Here is an 18621-nt window from a genome sequence, read left to right as displayed (position 1 = left end):
TGCTGCTGGTAAAACTGGGCTGCCGTGACACAGGCCTGCTGCCACCCTGCCCCACTACGGAGCGCTGCGCTAGTTCAGCATCCGCCTGAATCCAAGCCATGTCTCTCTTAACCCCCCCTCACGGTGGCACAGCGTGCACCGCTCCACCTGGGTGCACAGGAACCAAAAACCCCAGGCACCTGCCAAACCAAAAGGGGGCTTCCGAGAAGACCCAGGAGCCTTTTTCAAAAAGAGCAGAAGGCAGAAGTGTGCATAAAGCCCTGCCATATTCCTTTCTTAAGTAGCACGGCCGGGGGGATTTTCTGACGGTGCTGTTGCCTGTTCTTTCAGAGGCCTCAGCTCGCGGCTCTGCAGTAAGCAGGCTGGGTACCAGACTAGAGGGGGCCCAGCCTTATCACTGTGAGAAAAGCTGAAAGTAATGCTGTATTTTAATTGTAGCCTTACCAAAAATTATGCATGTATTTCTATCCATAAGTACAAAATTAATTTCCTCATAGATTCCTGCATCCTATCAGGAATTAACTGTGCAGCATTCAACTGGTTGTTTTGGCTATCAGTCATGAGTTTTCACCTTGGCATACATTCCTCCACAAATACACAATCATTTGGTGTAAAAACCGATCATATCATTTTAAGCACTTAGGATAACAACAAAAACTTCAAAACATTAAAAATGCATCAGTTTACTACCTGTTTAGAACAGGTATCTTTGCTAAAATATAATTTTTAAAATGATTTGGTAATAAATAACTATGGCACTACTATAATCAAGGATGTTTCCTGAAAGGATCAGATAACAGATCCACACTGATCTAAGTTTGAAAATACCTTTTTTCCTGCAGATAAGTTTAAAATTCTTTTCATAAAAATTCATCAACTGGAGAAACTTGCCACTAAAAAATTCTTGTCATCAGAGATACAGCTGAAAGAGACGTCAAAAACCACCTGAGAAATTTTAAGCATCGCTGAATGCAAAAACGACACATCTCTCAACTAGCTCCATGTCACTTCTCTTTTGAGGTTCCCCCATTTATGCACCTAAAGCTACAGTATATGCTGATCTGCTGCAATGACATTTTTAGAAACAGTCCTTGCTGGAACTAGTCCAAGCTGATGTGATGAGGATTTTGTCTCTAAACACGGGCCAGATTAAAAAGACAGTGGTATCTCATTCTACTTCCACCTTACCCTGAGAGGATTTTCATTAAGGTAAGGAGGTTCTCCTTCCACCATTTCTATTGCCATGATCCCGAGTGACCAGATGTCGACTTTGGGGCCGTATGCTTTTCTCGTCACCACTTCTGGTGCCATCCAGTAAGGAGTCCCCACCATTGTGCTCCGTTTACTCTGCTCAGGGGTGATCTGAGCGCAGAACCCAAAATCAGCTGTGGAGAAAAGGGTCATTAAAGCCAGCCTAAAGTATGAAACCAAGCAATAGAAACTCCCACTTTGTGCCCAAAAATGTAGTGTTGAATCTAGCTGGAAAAGCAGCCACGTTCTCTTTACTTGATGGTGTAGCCAAATAAATATCGAATTAGCCACTTAAAAAAAAGTTTCACGCAGCAAATGCTTCACTTAAAGCTTTCAATCAAAACTCTGGTCTCTGGGAGGGACATAAGCAAATAAAAGACAGCTTTTATACCTTCTTCCTTTTTCTACCTCTTTGTGTATTGGAATTGTGCACTTCATTTGCAGCCGTGGTCAGGGCACCAGCACAGGCACCACTTTTGGGTGCTGGCAGTCAGTGAGAAGCAGCCCCGCAGCCCGTGCTGTGAACACCACCGCCCAGCCAAGAATACCTACTCAATTTGACAGATCCATCCATCCCGAGAAGGATGTTGTCGCTCTTGATGTCTCTGTGGATCACTTGGTTTGAATGCAGGAAATCCAGCGCTTGCAGGCACTGATACAGAAAAAAGGGAACATAAAGGTAAAAATTAACGGCCTGATTTCATCACACGAGAAGGGAATGTCTCTAAAAGATTTAATTTCTAGATGAATTGTGAGTAAGGGCAAAATACCATTCTGTCAAGAGGAATAGCTTACTGCTTCAACACTATTAGAATAATAACTTTCTAAATGAAGGCACATTAGCTTTTGAATGAGAAATGTCAATTATTGTTACAGACTATCCCCTGAAAGCACAGACAGAATGACTGCAGCTACAATGAATTTGCTATCTCTGTCCACATGACAAACTATTATTTGCCAAAAAAGAAAAACTCACTTCCTTCAGTATGAAGTGGATCACTTTCGGGTGGAAGGTTTATGACAAAGATTTTATTGTGAGGCTCTACAGGAGATTTGAAAATAGCATTTTAGTCATTTTTCAGAAGCAAACAACATTTTGGGTGGAATGCTATCCTTTCAAGCGGAGGACTGTGACAAATGAACCTCTATTTTTCTTTGCTATTATTTTAAAATTCTGCTACAAGTATGCTTGCTTTTACAGGCAAGGTATAACATACAGACATGCCCAAAGCAAACGTTTAGAGAGGCAAAGTTGAGAATAATAAAACTCAAAAAAAAAGAGAGTATGATAATAGTATATAGAGTACAATAACTGAGTATAATAAGTGCAGTGATACAGGCAGGCAAATCATATTAAAAAAGCAACAAAGAAATGAAGATCTGAACATGAAATCACTCATTTTCTTACCACCTGTTCAGCAGTCCCATACTATCTACGTGATCACAAGCACACGCAGCAGCCTTACCTCCCTGCAGACAGCTGCTATCTGTCCTTCGTCCATACAGGTCTCTGTAACCACGTCAGTTAAAGAGCCTCCTGCCAAGTACTCCATAACTACCCAAAGTTCATCGCCTACCAGGTAGCTGGAACAAGAAAACAGCGACAGAGATGAATGTGCACGGCTAAGTTATCTTGTGAAAAAGACCACACTTGATTTTTGCTTTCTGATCATTTTTAAATGAAGACAGCATAAAGCGAATAGACATTCCTTCTAGGCTATACAGTCCTTAGAAAGAATCTGTGCAGTCCAAATGAGAGAGGCATTATGAGTGAAAAACATAGATGGGATATGGCAAGCAAGTGAAAAATGCAGTTTAGTAAAGGCAAAGATAAATGATCAGCCAGGATATATCACATCATCTCATTCATCATCTTAACGTATACAGAAATGCCATGATTAACTCCAGAAACACGAGGACAAAACTTTCATAACTGTCCATGGTGGGAAGGTGTGTACTACTGAGGATAGAAATTGGTCAACAGTCTGAAAAATCTTACATGAAGTGCATTCAGAAACAGAAAACAAATTAAAAACTGATAAATTGTGTGTGTCTGGAAACAAGAACCTTGTCTTCCTGGCATCCACAGCAGTGGAAAATAATGGGAATATTCCAAGGGAAATAATTTCTATGATGATTTATCAGCATTTATCAGAATACACAGAAAATATGTCCAACTAAAAAATCTTGGAGATAGTGGAGTCACAGGCAGTTGTTTTAGTAAGATATGGCTAATCCAGATTTCCAAAAACAGTCTATGAACTGCATATGCAAGAAAAATTAATGCAGATGAAGAACAATCTCTTCCAATATATGTATGTGGATGTGTGTGTGTGTGTATATATATGTGTATATATATGTATATATCAAAAATAAACAGGTCATTTTTCTGCCAGAGACCAAAGTGAACCTTTGGCCTGCAGTATGTAGATGAACTTTCAAAGGTTAACACCAGCACTACTTACCTGTCTAAATAGTTAACAATATTGGGGTTCTTATTTTCCCTCATGACCAGGATTTCATTAATAATTAATTCCTTTTTGGGCTGTTGTTGGAGATTCATTTGCTTTATGGCCACCTAAAATGACACTGAGAATTACTACCTCGAACAGCCTGAAGCGCCCCACATCAGCACGAACACGCAGTAAGTGGTTTGGGAATGACGTATCAGAGCTGCACCAGACTGCCGAGCGACTCGGCACCGGAGCTCAGCGACTTACATTACAACAACCTCATTTTCTGCTTGCTTGGGTGCTAGTTACACGATACACGGCCATATGCATCTTGCCTTGTAAAATTTGTAAAAACGGTCTCTAACAACACTCTGCGTACCTACATTCTTCCAAAACGGCCGTAGTTTATTACTACGGTCATCATTCATTCAGGTTTTGCAAGCAGGAAATGATTTTGTTACCGTGAAAAAATATAAAACAGCTGGTAACACTGCAGCAATTACATGATTTTCATGACTGTTTCAGCAACTGCTATTATTCTTGACTTGATTACATAACTGAAAGAAAAGGCATACGCACATCATGCGCAAAAAGCTGTGCTAAAGGGTTACAGTCACATACGATCTGGGAACTTCCCAACTTCTGGCATTTTGACTTTGCAACTCTAATAACTCTCTTTTAGCGTAGTTGATATTTGCAATGACTTCCTGAGTTAACAAATGATCCGCACCGCGGTATTTTCGGGGCAGGTCCAGGGCCCCAGGCAGGGTGCCTGTGTCAACCAGCTTCAATATGACTAAAACACAGAATTACTTCCTAAACACAACCTGTCCTTAACTAGTACTTATATTATACTTTGAAGATGAAACAAACTATAGGAAAAAATGCTAAAAATAGTATTACTATCCTGAATCAGCGATTAAGATAAATTGGGATTGAATGACGGCAGCCTCCATCAGCTAGTTGTTGCATTAGTATATTCAGTAATTAAGGCAGAGGTAGTGAGCCCTTCTCTGAAGGTACTGCTTCCCTCCTTGCATTCCTTGTAGTAGTTCTTAATAAGGATAAAGTTTGTCCAGCAACAATCAGTGTGATGCAGCTATTGATTCCTCATGCCGATGAGGGAAACTGTGACAAGCCCTAGGTTTCTCCCGAGGCCTGTAGTTATGACAGTCTTTAGATTCAGCAATTTATGTTGCTAATCAATCTACGGCCAGGTCCACAGATAGTTTTTGTGCTGTAAATTTACAGAGTTAAATTATATTCCGACAAACATGCTCTGTAAGAGCATATCTTCGTCCACGCTAGGGAACAGCAGGTACAACAATTTCTAAACCAATACCTTTATACTGGCAATAAAAATTATATAGTTGCTATCAGGCCTGAAACTTGCTGAGATTTATTTACAGATCTCTCTCCATTAAAATACCCATTCAGGGATGGCATCACAGGGCAGCGGGCTGGGACCAGCAATACCGCGGGGGGGCACAGCCCTGTTCTGGAGAAAGCACAGGTCGAAAAAACGGCCTTGTCATTATTATTACCCTTATTCTTTTAATTGGCCTTAAAAGGAAGCGCACGGCCGCCGGTGGCGTTCGGCTACCGAGGCACACAACCGCACGGCCCTTACCGAGCTGTCAGCGGAAAGCCGCAGGCAGCAGCCGACGGTTTTGCAGGCCGCCGCCGGCCCGCGTTCGGGGAGAGCTGCCCTTGTGCTAAGCACCCCCGGCGCCCAGCAGGCCCACCCACGGTCGGCGCGGGGAGGCACCGCAGACGCAGCCCAGCCCCAGCGCGGCACTCACCTCCTGTCCCGTGGCGATGTCTATTGCTGTATAAACAGTACCCGATGCCCTAGGGGAAAAACAAACAGCGGCCGAGGAATGAGAGGCAGCCCAGGCCCTTTGCGCGAAAGCCAGCGCAGACGGTGCCGCCTCTGCTCCTGCTCGCGCAGTCCGTCCGCAGCCGGCCCCGGCCCTCGCCGCGCGGAAACCCCTACGCCCAACGCAAACAGAGAGGGCTCGTGCGGACCTCACGCGCGCACCCGAAATTATTCTAGTTCAAAGCTTGCAGGACGGGGGGAGGGAGTTGTTTCTGCATGTTTTTTTTTTTTTGCCCACCAAATTTTCCAGATCACCCTGTTTGTTTCCGTTCACCTGCAGGCTGAAATACTTCCAAAGCGTTTTAATTCAACAGGCACCAGAGACTGCGCGCCTGTGTTGAGAACAATGTTATCACTGGGCACGCTATGTATTCCTTTAATATAAATGCAAATGCATTTTCCTATGACTAATTGTTGAGATTAATCCAATTTGCTTTCATAAAAAGCCAACACCATTTATTCAGAGTTGCTAACACGTGCTGTACCTCCTGAGCAAAGTCCTGTCAGGGTTTATTTAAAAACAGCTATTTAAATTAGGATGCTTTGGGGTATGCTCTGGGCCATCCGTGAAGAGTTTAGATAAAGGTGAGTAATTTAAGTAAAGCTGTGAATTAATTGCAAGGGCTCTGTGATTCTGCATTAGGGACTCTTATTTCTAAGCAGCTATAATTTCTGATCGGTATCTAACTTTTAAACTCTTCTGTAATATCTTGGTTTTAATGCAGTTAGGCAAGTACCAGAGCCTGCAATTAGATCTGTGTCACTGTGATGCAGTGCAGTACAAGTTTTTAAAAAAAAAGCTAAACGCAGGCTGCTCATGTCTCCACACTAATTTCTCTTTCTAGCAGGAGCTAAGCACTGCTTGAGCCAGCAGAGCCTCTTTATCAAGCACTAGTTAACTAAGTTTCCTCCAGCATTTTCAGTCCTAACCTGGAGACAAATTACAAACACGAGACTCAGCACTCAGGCTGACCCGTTCTTCAGCCCAGACCCGCTGACTCCTGGTCGCTGCTACGTAGCCGCGTAACCATCACGCTGTTTATTAGCTTCCCCCACCGGATGGAGCAAGGAGGTGACCCCGCCTGGACAATTCCCTTTTCCTTCAGTATAAAGTCACTCTCTAACCGCACTTCTCTCAGCAGCCTTGACTCCTGTCCGCCTTGCAGCCAGGTGCTAGCGCCAGCCGGGGGCCCCGTGGCGTACTGGCACGCAGTGGTGGTCGTTGCGCCTGCCCCACGGCCAGGCACGTGAGCTATATGGATGGAGCTGGGACGTCTTGACAGTGAAATGAGACTTCCCGCCCAGCTACAAAATCAAGCTGCTGCCCTAGCCGTAAGTCGGAAAAAAATGAAGTGATTGTTTACACGCATTTTTTTCCTTAAGTGCCAGAATGCGCAGTATTTTGTTAGACTTCCTAGTTTTTAGCAGTTGAGTGATGGAAAAGTCCCCCAAAGCACCGTGTAGGGGTAGTGTGAACTGTTTCTCGTGGCGATCTGAACCTTTCAGCTCACACAACGAGGCAGGATTTCTCAGCAGAGCTGTTCTCTCTCGAGGCTGAGGAAGGCCCTGCACGCCGCACCTGCAGGTGCCTAAGAAACCCAGCCAGAACAACGTCTTCTACTGGTTTTCCATTTGTGAAAGCCCTCCCTTGCCTCCTGGAAGGACAACTGCTTTTGCAAGGATAATACATTGTTCACATTCCCAGTTTCCCGTAAGATTTCAGGATGATCATTAGTACTGGCAAGACAGTGCTGTGGTAAATAATTATCCGTGGCTGTGGTAAGGTACTTACAGTAGCCTGCTGTATTAACCTGCATTTATCTCCTCGCAGGAGCGCACTGATCGCCTGCTGAGAACATGCCACGCTTCCCCTGCAGGGGGCTGCCGTAATTTGCAGCAGAGCCGCCCCACGACGCCTCCCTCGCTGGGGCCGGGCCGCCCCGCTCCGCCGTGGCGCCCTCGTCCCCGGCGGGACCCCGCGAGGCCGCCCGTGGCTACACAAGCAAATCCCAGGGCCGTCGCCTGCTCACGGCTAAGGTTGCCACCACTATTTAACCTTCGTTGGATAGTGCCAGGCTGCCAGGGCGCTGTCTCAGAGGACAAGAAGCAGCTCTCCAGCTCCGGATGCTCGGCCGAGACCCCGCCAGGAGTGTGCGCTGAGGCAGGCCTCTGCAGCCGGGACGGCCTCCGGAGGGACACGTCCGCAGAGATGGCCAAGGCCAACCACAGCCAGGTGCCTCACACAGGCACCTCGCTCAGGTGCCTGCAGTTAGAGGGAATAAATCCGGGCCTGGTTAACTAAACCCACACCTACTTTCCTGAAACAGTCAGGTTATAACTTGTGGCGTGAGGGCATGCCCTTCTGCAGACTTCTGCACCGCCACCGGCAGGGAAGACGTGTCGACAAAGACCTGCGACAGATGAGCCTTCCCCCCAGTGTTAAACCGAGAGCCTGAATGGCAGCATTCCTCACGCACATCCTGTGGGATGAACTGATCTGAAGTACATTAGTGAGTGCACTTGCTGTTTTAGCACTTGAGAAGAAAAATTATGGCAATTTAGATAATAAAAGCCAGAGCAAGTCTTACACAAAACAAAGAGCTTTGCATGTATTTGAAACCCAAATGAAGGTGTCTAACAGTCTCACATTCAACTGCTCACTGCAATAGCAACTCAGATCCAAAAGACATCCAATACAGTGTCCCCCAAGAAGATTTTTGTCTGCTAGCATCTGACCCCCAGCTCTGTAAGCCAACCTGGCTGCATTAGTCATGAGCTGGTTACACTGGCACACTCACTCCTCTGCAACAAGGGCGCACAATCTTCAGGCTGCACTACAAGCTGAAGGAAATCAGTTTAGAGGCCTTTTAGTCCAGATATGATGGACATTTTCTCATGGTGACAGCAATAACCTGCTTCGCACACATGTTTATTCTGAATCTCACTTCTTCAGCTGACACTTATCTTTTGAGAGACCAGCAAAACTTTAAGTGTCCACTGCTAAATGACAATAAGAACCAAAGCTTGGGGTAGAAAGCAAGCTGGAGTCTGAGAAAGAGTTATACGATGAACAGTGCAGAATCACCTTCCCACGAGTGCCCTATCAAATAAAATATTTCTACTATAAAGCCTACCAGAGAAGGAGCATGAGCGTGTCTGGCCTTCTTCAGTATATATCATTTGTAGGTCAGCAACATGCTACCCTGAGTTCAAATCTGACAAAACAGTTAAGGCAGAAAAATATCTACCAACGTCAGTGAACTGTATTCTGTCATACAATGACAGCAGCATGATGCTGGTCTTACACCAACGGAGTTAGTCTTCCTGGGATTACAACACGGCCTAGGAAGCTTCCACTGAGCAGGGAGTCTTGGATAATATTTAAAATGCAAGTCAAATATTTAATTTTGATGTTATTTCCCTTGTTCTTGTCTCCTCACATATAAAATATTTCAAAACAATCCTATTTATAGTAGGTAAAGTAGGGTTTCAAAATGGAATAGTTTGGCAGATGATTTTCAGCAAACTACTAAAACTTGCAGGATCCCAGAATATTCTACTATCAGGCAGATGTATTTTTTCATCAAGTATATCTAAACTATCATTATTACTAGATATTTGGTGGGTTGGGTTTTTTTTTACTGCCTATGCTAGAAAAGAGAGATAATTAATCTCTGGTTTAAATTTCTAAACTATGTTGTTATAACTCTGATCACTGAAATAACTTCTTTAGCAAAATATTTTAAAAGAAATGTTATTCTGAGCTGACATTTACCTGGCACCTGTCAGGTGATAGGTTGCTCTTTTAGGCAACAAAGCAGAAGTTTCTTCTCCTTTCTTTAGTGCAGCTGTATTATTCTGAGACATATAAAAATGATTTCTTTATTAAAATAAGCATACAAGTATCGCATACTTGAGGCACAGTAGATCTTCCAAGTGCTAGTCATCTCTGCAGACAAGGCACTGACAGCAGCAAGGTGTCTTTGATGATTCATTTGGGCCACTACGAAAATACTGATCAATACCGAGAGCACAGGAGAATCTAAACCCAGCGTCCGAATGGGTTGGAGCTTGCCTAACTTCACACTTGATACTAAACCAGCAAAGTATCTGCCCTGTGTTTTTGCGTAACTAACTGTGACTGGACTTACCCTTGGCCGATTTTTTCAAATCGAGTATATTTCTTCTTAGGGTCTCCTACGCTGACAATGCTTCCTGAAAGAAACAAAATTAAAGATGCTCACTTGAAAATGGAGATTCCACCTAAACCCAGAAACCCCACCACTGTCTGGGCTTCTGAGCTGCTTGTGTTCAGCCAGCTGATAAGACTGGCAGCTCCCAACTGCTGGTGGCCTCCACAAAGGCTGATTTTCTACACTCCTTTGAAGAGTACCTGTATATGTGAAGGTTGGCAGGAAACGGAGAACATGGAGAAACATTCACAGAATACAGATATGAATGAAGAACAAATACCAGTGCAAGTGTTTGTTGTTTAAATGTTAACAAGACTTGGAATAACAGAGCCATTTTTTTTCTTAGGAATAAATACTCTGTGTGATTCTACAAGGGGTTTAATACTTTCAAAGATTAAATGCAGCTTGGGTTTTAGAATCAATTTCTATAAGCAGATGCCATTTAAAGAGCAGGAAGAACATAAAGTGTTTCCAGGAAGGGATCCTGTCAACCTTTTGGTAGTTCACCTAAAGAATGTTTTTGCCTTTTTAAGGCAGAGCAGCTAACATCATAATAATTAATTATGGGGTTTTAAGAACTATGACCCTTACAATTCACTACAGAGGCTAAGTTATGAAGAAGACCTTGCTTGTGTCATTTGAAGAACCACGTCGCTTGTCTTCAGCCTGCCTTGGATCAGCAAGCAGCAGGAGACTTGCAGTCTCCACACGCTGATCCTCGCAACCAAAAGGGACCCGTGATGGATAGCGAGAACAGCAATACTCCTCAGGAACGACTGTTACAAAGATTGCTGCACAACTACGATGCTGATAATCTCCTGAGTGCCGGAGATGTGATGCGCAGGCCAGGCTAGATGGGGTGCTGCCATCTCCCGGTGGCTCGTCGCTGTAGCACCAGCGAACGGGCCGGCCCCTTCGGCACAGGCTCTGCACACGGGCAGGGGGCATGCCAGGTCCCCAGGCAGGTTTGGAGCGCATGGGCCACTCTGTGTTAAAATTAAAACATGCACAACTTGGCGTTTTCTTGCCCACTCAGAGGTGTAGGCAGTCTGAACGGGAAGGAAGGAAAGCAGTAATTAGGGTAGTCTGTTTGTATGAAACGAAAGAGCCAAAATCTGATAAACTGAAACAAATCCAAAGGAATAATTAAAAAACAATATTGTTTTTTCTGGTCCAGTAGTTTCCTAGATAAAAAACAAACAACAAAGAGAAGCAAAAGCTGATGGTTTAATGGCAATCCAAATGACTTCTAAAGATTTAGCTTAGAATGCACATCACTGAAATCCTTAGAGAAGATTAGTTCAGGAGGAAAAACTCCCAACATGTGACCACGCATTTTGTTTGAGCAATCTGGCAATATTCCTACATCACAAATACAAACACACACTTATTTATTCACCAGTGCTTCCAAATCAAAACTATGTGATGTGCCTCTTGCTGAAAGTATCAGCCAACACATTTTTCTCTTCTGTCCAGGCCATTTCTCTGGAGCAGAGGGCTTTTAGCATCCAAACGGGCATCTGACAGGACACCCAGCCAGGAATCCTGCCCGCCGGCGCAGCAAGAAGAGGCATCGATACCATCTGGTACGCTCCCTGCTAAAAGAGTTTCGCTGGCCATGGCAAGGGCGCTAATGGGGAGCTGCAGGGGAAGAGGTTTCCTTTGCTCGGTGGGACCCGCTGCCCTCGCCCGGCACCCCGGGATCACCAGCCAGCGCCCGCTGCTGCCAGGAGCGTAACAGCTTGCTGGCTGAGGATGCCAACACAGTCTCAAGTAGCCTGAAGTGATCCTGCCCTGCCGTCCCAACCTGCGAGAATTATACTAACGGTACTGTCTTGAGTCCAAGCCAAGGACAAAACATTTTCAGAAGCCGGTTAACTTTCTGTATTTTCCTCTAGTCGAGGGATGAGAACTAGCTAGCACTGAGATACAAATGTCATAGTTGCTGCTTAGTGCCAGAACTCTTCAAAGGCAGAAGGATGCTGTCTGCTGAGGGGGGATTTGCCCAAAGTCAGGGAGAATGGTGCTGAAAGGACACTGATCTCAGTCCACTTGACCCACAGCAAGAGCCACTGCTTTCTGTCCAACTGCCTGTGCACTGCCCATTAGTGGCACTGAAAAGGCAGTTCAAAGTGAAAAGCAAAATAAAAATAGCACCTAGGCCACACAAATGTAAATGATGTTTTTTTTTCTTCAGAATTGGACAGCAAACAGTGGAGCCTGAGCAACCTGGAAGGAATTCTGCATTGGTATTTCACTCACAGCATCGCAGTGCTAGGTTACCCGCTCCAGCCAAAAGGTTTCTTGCAAGAAGAACAAAACTTACTTGTGCTTTAGCAGAAGGCAGTGAGGTCTACCTACACATTAACCATGTCTAGAGGGAATAATGCTGCTTTACACAGGGAGCAGGGAGCCCTCTTGCACTAAAGCACTTTGCTGCACACAAAGCTCCACTGCCACAGGGATGTGCTGCTCCACGCATGACCTGCTGCTCTTTGCCAACAAAGTCCTGATCTGCTCCCTTATCCTGCGCAGAGGCACCAGCACCGGCCGCTGACCCAGGCTGCACCTCCGAACCCTAACCAGTAACCCATGCAGCAAAAGTTACACTCCCTTTTGCTCCAGCGCAGGGTCAGTGTCCACGGCAATGCTTTGCAGCCTGACTGATGCCAGAGCAGCTGAACCAATGCTGAACGCTGCTTAGCACGAGGCAGAGCACAGGACACACCATCTCCAGCTCTACTTCTGCATCCCTAGCTAAAACGGGGTGCCTTGAAGGTGGCTGCTGCTGAGCTCCAGGGGAGTCCTGCAGCAGTATCCTCTTGGAGCAGAACAAGGGTGGCTTTGCAGCCAAAGTGGGAACTCACTGACATGTATAATGTAAGACGAAGCTTGCTTTCTACTTCACTGAAATGGATCTTCTGTATAAAATAATCTTTCTGCTGAGAGGAATGTGTCCAGAGGAATCTGGGACTCCCTTTAAATGGAGTGAAAGCCAGGGATGTGACCAAGAGAAAGCTCATCCAGAAGGAAACTTGTGCTGCTGTGCTTCATCATCCTCAGACGGTCATGCCCATGAGTCTTCGCAGCACTAAACCAAACACCGCCGTAATCTTGTGCTGGGCTGGGTAACAGGGAAAATACTGTGTTGTCAGTGTCTGGATAGGTGCTATTTTCAGTTAGTTAATGGCACTATGTATCTATCAGGACAAATATCAGAAGTTCATGGAAGTTCATGTTATAAGAGAGTAGAATAAAAAAGACTGAACAACAAATATTTTTAGTAAGAATTTTCCAAATTTGCCACCGATTTTGCAGCTCAGGTTTCAGAACCTGAGTAGCTACTTTTGCAGGTCAGTTGTTTGTGGCTGGTTTCTTGTGCATATCAAATGCGATAGCACTGAAACCAACAGACTGGAGTGTGGCCCCAGTTCAGAAAAGCACTTCCCATTCTAGACAAAAGATAAACATATCAACTATTTTGATGTCTTTAAGCACTTTCCTTTATCAAGTCCTAAATTCAGAGCTTAAGAAAGCAGATCTGGGCCATTTATGTTTTATAATTACAGTGGAACATATTCAAGATTCCATTACAGGCAGAATTTCATTTGATCTTATCTCAATATTACAGTTTTTACTCCCTAGTAAAACTTGTAATGAAAGTGGCTCTAAAAAAACACGTTATTTCAAGCAGAAAAGAATTATGAAAGCAATTTAAGATAAAAGAGGGCAGGGAATGTCTTCCTAAAAGTAGAATAAAATCAACCGTGGAAGAAGTAGGCAAGGTGGAGAAGTCATATGGGTTAAATAAAAAAGCACATATGCTTAAATATAATTAGCCCAGGACTATAATAAAAGGGCATCATCCAGTTTTCAGATGGCTTCATGAAAGCACAAAAAGATTTTCAGTGTCCACGCTGCAATTTGCCCAAGCCACACTTTCAGACCTGGCTCACTGAGTATCAAATTCCTAAGAAAGAAAACACACATAAGGATGTAACATTCAAAGATATAACCTGCAATAACTCATGGCTCAGTCCTAATCTGAGATACACGGAAGACTGAAAAAACGATACACATGCTTACATTGATGTATGCAGCGTACCTGCAGATCTCATGTTAGAAACCTGTCTCAAACATTTAGCCTCAGCTGAAGGAGCTATAATTCTTCTCTTTATAAGGTGATATACCTGCAGGTAACTACCAGCTCTGGAATAAATACATTAATTATTTCATTCTCTCTTCAACGAAAGCCATTGAACTTACTGCTTGGATGCCTTGGAGATTCAGTTCTTTATAGTACAGTCAACCTGCCAAGGGCACAGAAAACACTGCACAAGCACCTGAAATCTCACACCTGAGGCTTCAGCGTCTGCAGTCACACCAACCGCCAGTGGCAGGGCAGTTACGATAAAGAGGTTAGTTCAGCACAAGAACGAGCCACAGACACACCACCGTGACAAAGCAATAGCCAGACAGCACCCCTTTACAAGGGGTTGTCCCCATTAAAGACATAAGAATACTGGCTTTGAGATCAAACGCAAGGAAATGTAGATAATCCACTTTTTGTCCTCATAGTTAATACAAGACACAGACTGAGCTGGCCTGTGTTATGAACTCAAGGATATATTATCTGATAATATAGCACCGACAGCTATTATGTGCAAGAAGTCTATTAAACTGATCATATTGTAGAACCAGGAGTCACACAGCAGCTTGATGTGTTTTCCTAGAATATGATCCGTGCATGGGACTGGGCCAATGGTGAGTATCAGCTGGTTGGGAATTAGCTATGAGAAAGTGCCATGTATCTGAGGAACATGCAGTGGATGTGCTGGAGGTTAGCTCCTGAGAAATGCTCGCAGTGCAATCTTATGTGATCACGCCACACAGAATTGGTGTGCACGTGTTCCCTTTGATACATCTTTATGAACACAAAGCTAAAAAACAACATAAAGGTTATTATAATTTTTTTCCTTTTCTATCCACAGTATCAAGTGAAGTTCTTTAAAAGGAGTCCTCTCTGACAAAAAGGGAGAATTCTTATAAAAAAAGAACTCCAGTACAGTAGTAGTGGTAGTAATAATAACAGTAGTAGTAATTGTATTTTGGCTCTGACGACTGATGAGAAGCTGGAGTCTAAACAGAATTTAGGAACCCAAATACTTTGTTAAATTTGGGCATCAGCAAAGGAGTTCACTAGGCCATTCACTAGGGCACAGCCTTCTCCTCAACCAGAAATAATCTCTTCTTTGGCCTTTCGCATAGAAGGAAGCTCAGACAAATCCAGCCCTATCATAAATGCCCTCAGAGGCAGAAGGAAGGCCCAGAGTGCTCCCTCCCTTCCTCTAAGCACAATAACAGTTTGGATGTGGAGTTGTCAGTGCCCCTGTGACACTAAAATGAGGATAAATGTTTGGTACATATAGTCCTGAGACACGTACACCCTACACTGCCTTATCAAACAAGGCATACTGCATACTTACGCAATTTCTCTAGGATCTCCTCATCTGTCATCTTGGATTTTTTTCGCTGCCGGTCTGTATTTCTGTATAAAGTGTTTGTGTTTGAGTTTTCAGGTTGGGGAGTAGTGGCTTCTTTAGCTGGTGCTGGTGCAGCGACAGGTTCAATTACAGAGCGTGTGTAGATCTGAGACAAGAAATTATTTTGTGTCAGAAAGGTGGCCTGCAGAGATGCCCCTGAGTTTGTATTTCAAACACAAATCTTTAAGCAGATGCTGTTTACCTAAAATCACACTGTAAAAAATGAAGTCCAAATCATGCTTCTTGGTCATGCAGGGCTCTTAACATATTTGTTTTCACCGTCCACTGCTCAAACTGAATGAGCAAAAATGAAGGCCAGTTTTACACATATCCATGGCCAGTTTACTTTCAATTTTCTTTTTCATTGATTTTCTGAAAGATGACTGAGACAATGAATTTACTGTGTTTCAGGGATTCAGGAGCAAATCTGTTCAGGGCCTGGCAGCCTTGATCCCTGTGCTCATGTGTCTTCATATGTAATAAAAGGACTCTTTAGTTGGAACTTTGTTAAAAATTCTACGGATGGCACCAGTGGCTGCTCACCCTCCACAGGCTCTGAGACTTTGCAGACCAAACAAAAATAATGAGCAATAAAACTCATTTTATCGGTTAAGATACATGTCTGAATAGAATCAGGGAGTATATCTCTTTTCTGATCATAACCGTTGAACTGACTTTTCACCAGTATTTCAGACTTTAGGGAGTGGCAATTAGGAACTTCATTCCAGTCTTTCAGATGTGCACAGCTGCCTAGGATTCTTCTCACCAAACTAAGTCTACTTCAATTTATAAAACTGATCTACTTCAGTTTATAAAACTTAGGAGTATAGTCTAAGCTGTATATTTAGTTCCTTCTGTAGTGAGTGGAGAGAGGTGGGTACCTCCAGCGGACAGTTTTGCCTGCAAATGAAATGAACTGCCTCTGGTGGCCTCTCTCCACTGACAACTGAGGGAGCCTACACAGATGCTTTAGACAAAGTTGCTCACTTTTACACCAGTAGTACTAGTATTAAGATACATAATGCTACCCTTATCTGATACTAAAATAAAGTTCATAGTTCCTATTAGCATCATGGGAACTCAATTAAACAAGAAAGCTCAAACCAAATTTTCCTGGCATCAGTGGCTTGGGTGAAGCAATAACCCATGGTAGGCTTCCAGCCCTCACAATCTTCATCCAAAAACAGCATGTGTTGGCTGATCAGAAACACTCAGCTCTGAATTATACAACAAACAGCCCTAATCAAAGCTGGCACTCACTGATTTTGTATGCTCAGGCCGTGGTGCAATAACAGGTGGAGGTTCATTGTCATCTTCCTCTTCCTCATCCTCTTCATCCTCTTCTTCAGAAACAGGGGGAGCTAATGGGGGCTCTGATGCCGTCTTTGTGCTCTGTGGATAGATGGTAGCATGAGTGACAACTTCTGTGTTCGGCACCTGGGAGGTTTGATAATTACATATAACTTCAGTCTGTTTGGATATGACAAACCAATCTCTACTTCCCTATAGTCCTAGTGGCCTCAGTTGTAGGTTACACATGGCAAAACACAATTTTACAGTTACAAATTACCATGCTGTTTTGTTAATTCATCTCAGTGTTTTTCATTTTTGCTTTTTATTTATTTACAGTAAACTACAGCTTAGTAAACTACAGTGGGCTACTGTACGCATTACTGGAGCAATAAATTAAATAAAAACAACTACATCGTTTCTTTCCATGCTCAGTCAAAGACTAATTTCACGAAGAGTAATACTTGAATATATCTTTAGAAATCACATCTAGTTCTGGTAAATTGCTTTGGCATTGTGTTTGCAGAAATGGTAACAGTTAATTACACTAACAGGTGTCTACCGGCTAGTTAATTAACGCACTTCAAAGCGCAAAGCCTCCTTCACTGTCTTACTGGGAATTTGGTTTTGGAGAGAAAGGCTATTTGTTTCTGTATTATTTTACCCTTGGGGTAATCATATTGCATGCTTTCACAGTGCTGAATTTCCCTGTTTAGGAGCTCCTTTTTCACCACCGTCCTCATCTTTACCTAATCATAAGCTAACACATGGGTATTTTTGCTATTTGTTTGCTTTTTATTGCAACAGTAAGAGCAAGCGAACGCCACCGGCTCAGCAGGGAAGGCGTGCGTCCCACCGGACTGTTTGTGGCTGCAGCGTTGACCTCCCGGCTACTCATCCAGGCACCCGATATCGTTCCTCAGCAGCGGGAAAGCCACTGCCGGGGCGCAGCCCCCCCTCAGGCAGACTGCAAATACGGGGCAGCTGAGGGAGTCTGGCTGCTCAGTTCACACCCAGCGATCTGTATGTAAGCAAAAGTCTACAGTGCAGATATACACAGCCAGGGAGCTGGAGCCCACCGCCAGCCGCTGCTGCTGCCGGAGGGGTATCACACCGTCACGCGTCTCCTGGGGAAACAGGAACCCGGGAAGGTGTCCTGCTAACCGCTTACCCTCTGCTTTAAAGGCGGCCCACACCAAGGCGCCTGGAGAATTTAAGCAAATCAAAGGTGCTGCTCTCCGTATTTGCACCTCTTTGGGATCATCTTTAAAACGGCATCATTTAGGCCAGTGTAAACACCTGTGAGGGAAGGCCCACTGGAGATGGGGGGAACGGGACTAATCTTCACCCTTGTGCCTTACTGCACAGATCACTGCATTGCTGCTTTAATTCACCTGTGCTTCAACACGCTGGCAGATATATTCAATTACACTACATTTTCCAGAAGAATCAGTTCTTTTGCCCAGCTTTTAAAGGTAACAGCTGAAACAGGCTACTAATAATGGCCGAAGTAGAGAATGATACGCGAGATATTCTAAATACTAGGTTTACGGGGCAACTTTGACAAGCAAGGGGTGCCCTAATGGGAAGGTATATGACTCCGCTGTACATTACATCGGTGTATTGTTTCCTATTCAGCGCTAGCGCTTTGCTTACATTGAAGATGTATAATGAAACTTCGAAAAATAAGGAAGGGTAATAGTCACATTTCTGTTATGTCAAATTCTTGTAAGTATTTTTTTCCACTGGGCTCCATGCTTGGTCTGACAGCACTAAATTGTGCAGCTAGAACATATACCATTAAGGAGTGAAATGAAATTAAAATTATTCCAATGGTTTCTCAGTCCTGTTAGAGAGCTGTTTTCTCGATATGGTAACGTTCAACCAGCATCCTGTGAGTAGGTAACTTTTGGAAGCTGACATCCCGACTGTCTCACTGCTGGTTGTGTCTGCGAGAACAAAATCCCACAGCAATTGCCAGGGTCTCCATCCCCACCGGAAAAGGCTATTTG

General features: G+C 44.0%; 1 protein-coding gene across 3 annotated transcripts in view; it reads right to left on the bottom strand.

Moving 5' to 3' along the window:
* The window catches only part of PAK3 (p21 (RAC1) activated kinase 3), a 150074-nt gene that overhangs the window by 10153 nt on the left and 121300 nt on the right, over nucleotides 1–18621 (bottom strand). For all 3 annotated transcript variants that reach the window (XM_067304318.1, XM_067304316.1, XM_013955107.2), the window contains exons 6-13: nucleotides 16580–16711; nucleotides 15263–15425; nucleotides 9735–9798; nucleotides 5507–5555; nucleotides 3717–3829; nucleotides 2718–2835; nucleotides 1804–1903; nucleotides 1189–1385 (exon numbers count right to left, since the gene is read on the bottom strand). In XM_067304318.1, the coding sequence (XP_067160419.1) occupies nucleotides 1189–1385; nucleotides 1804–1903; nucleotides 2718–2835; nucleotides 3717–3829; nucleotides 5507–5555; nucleotides 9735–9798; nucleotides 15263–15425; nucleotides 16580–16711 (936 nt within the window). The remainder of the gene's footprint in view (nucleotides 1–1188; nucleotides 1386–1803; nucleotides 1904–2717; nucleotides 2836–3716; nucleotides 3830–5506; nucleotides 5556–9734; nucleotides 9799–15262; nucleotides 15426–16579; nucleotides 16712–18621) is intronic.

The sequence above is a fragment of the Apteryx mantelli genome, chromosome 13 (genome assembly GCF_036417845.1).
Source record: "Apteryx mantelli isolate bAptMan1 chromosome 13, bAptMan1.hap1, whole genome shotgun sequence".
In the NCBI taxonomy this organism is placed as follows: Eukaryota; Metazoa; Chordata; class Aves; order Apterygiformes; family Apterygidae; genus Apteryx; species Apteryx mantelli.
This window is presented reverse-complemented; position numbering and strand designations above follow the sequence as displayed.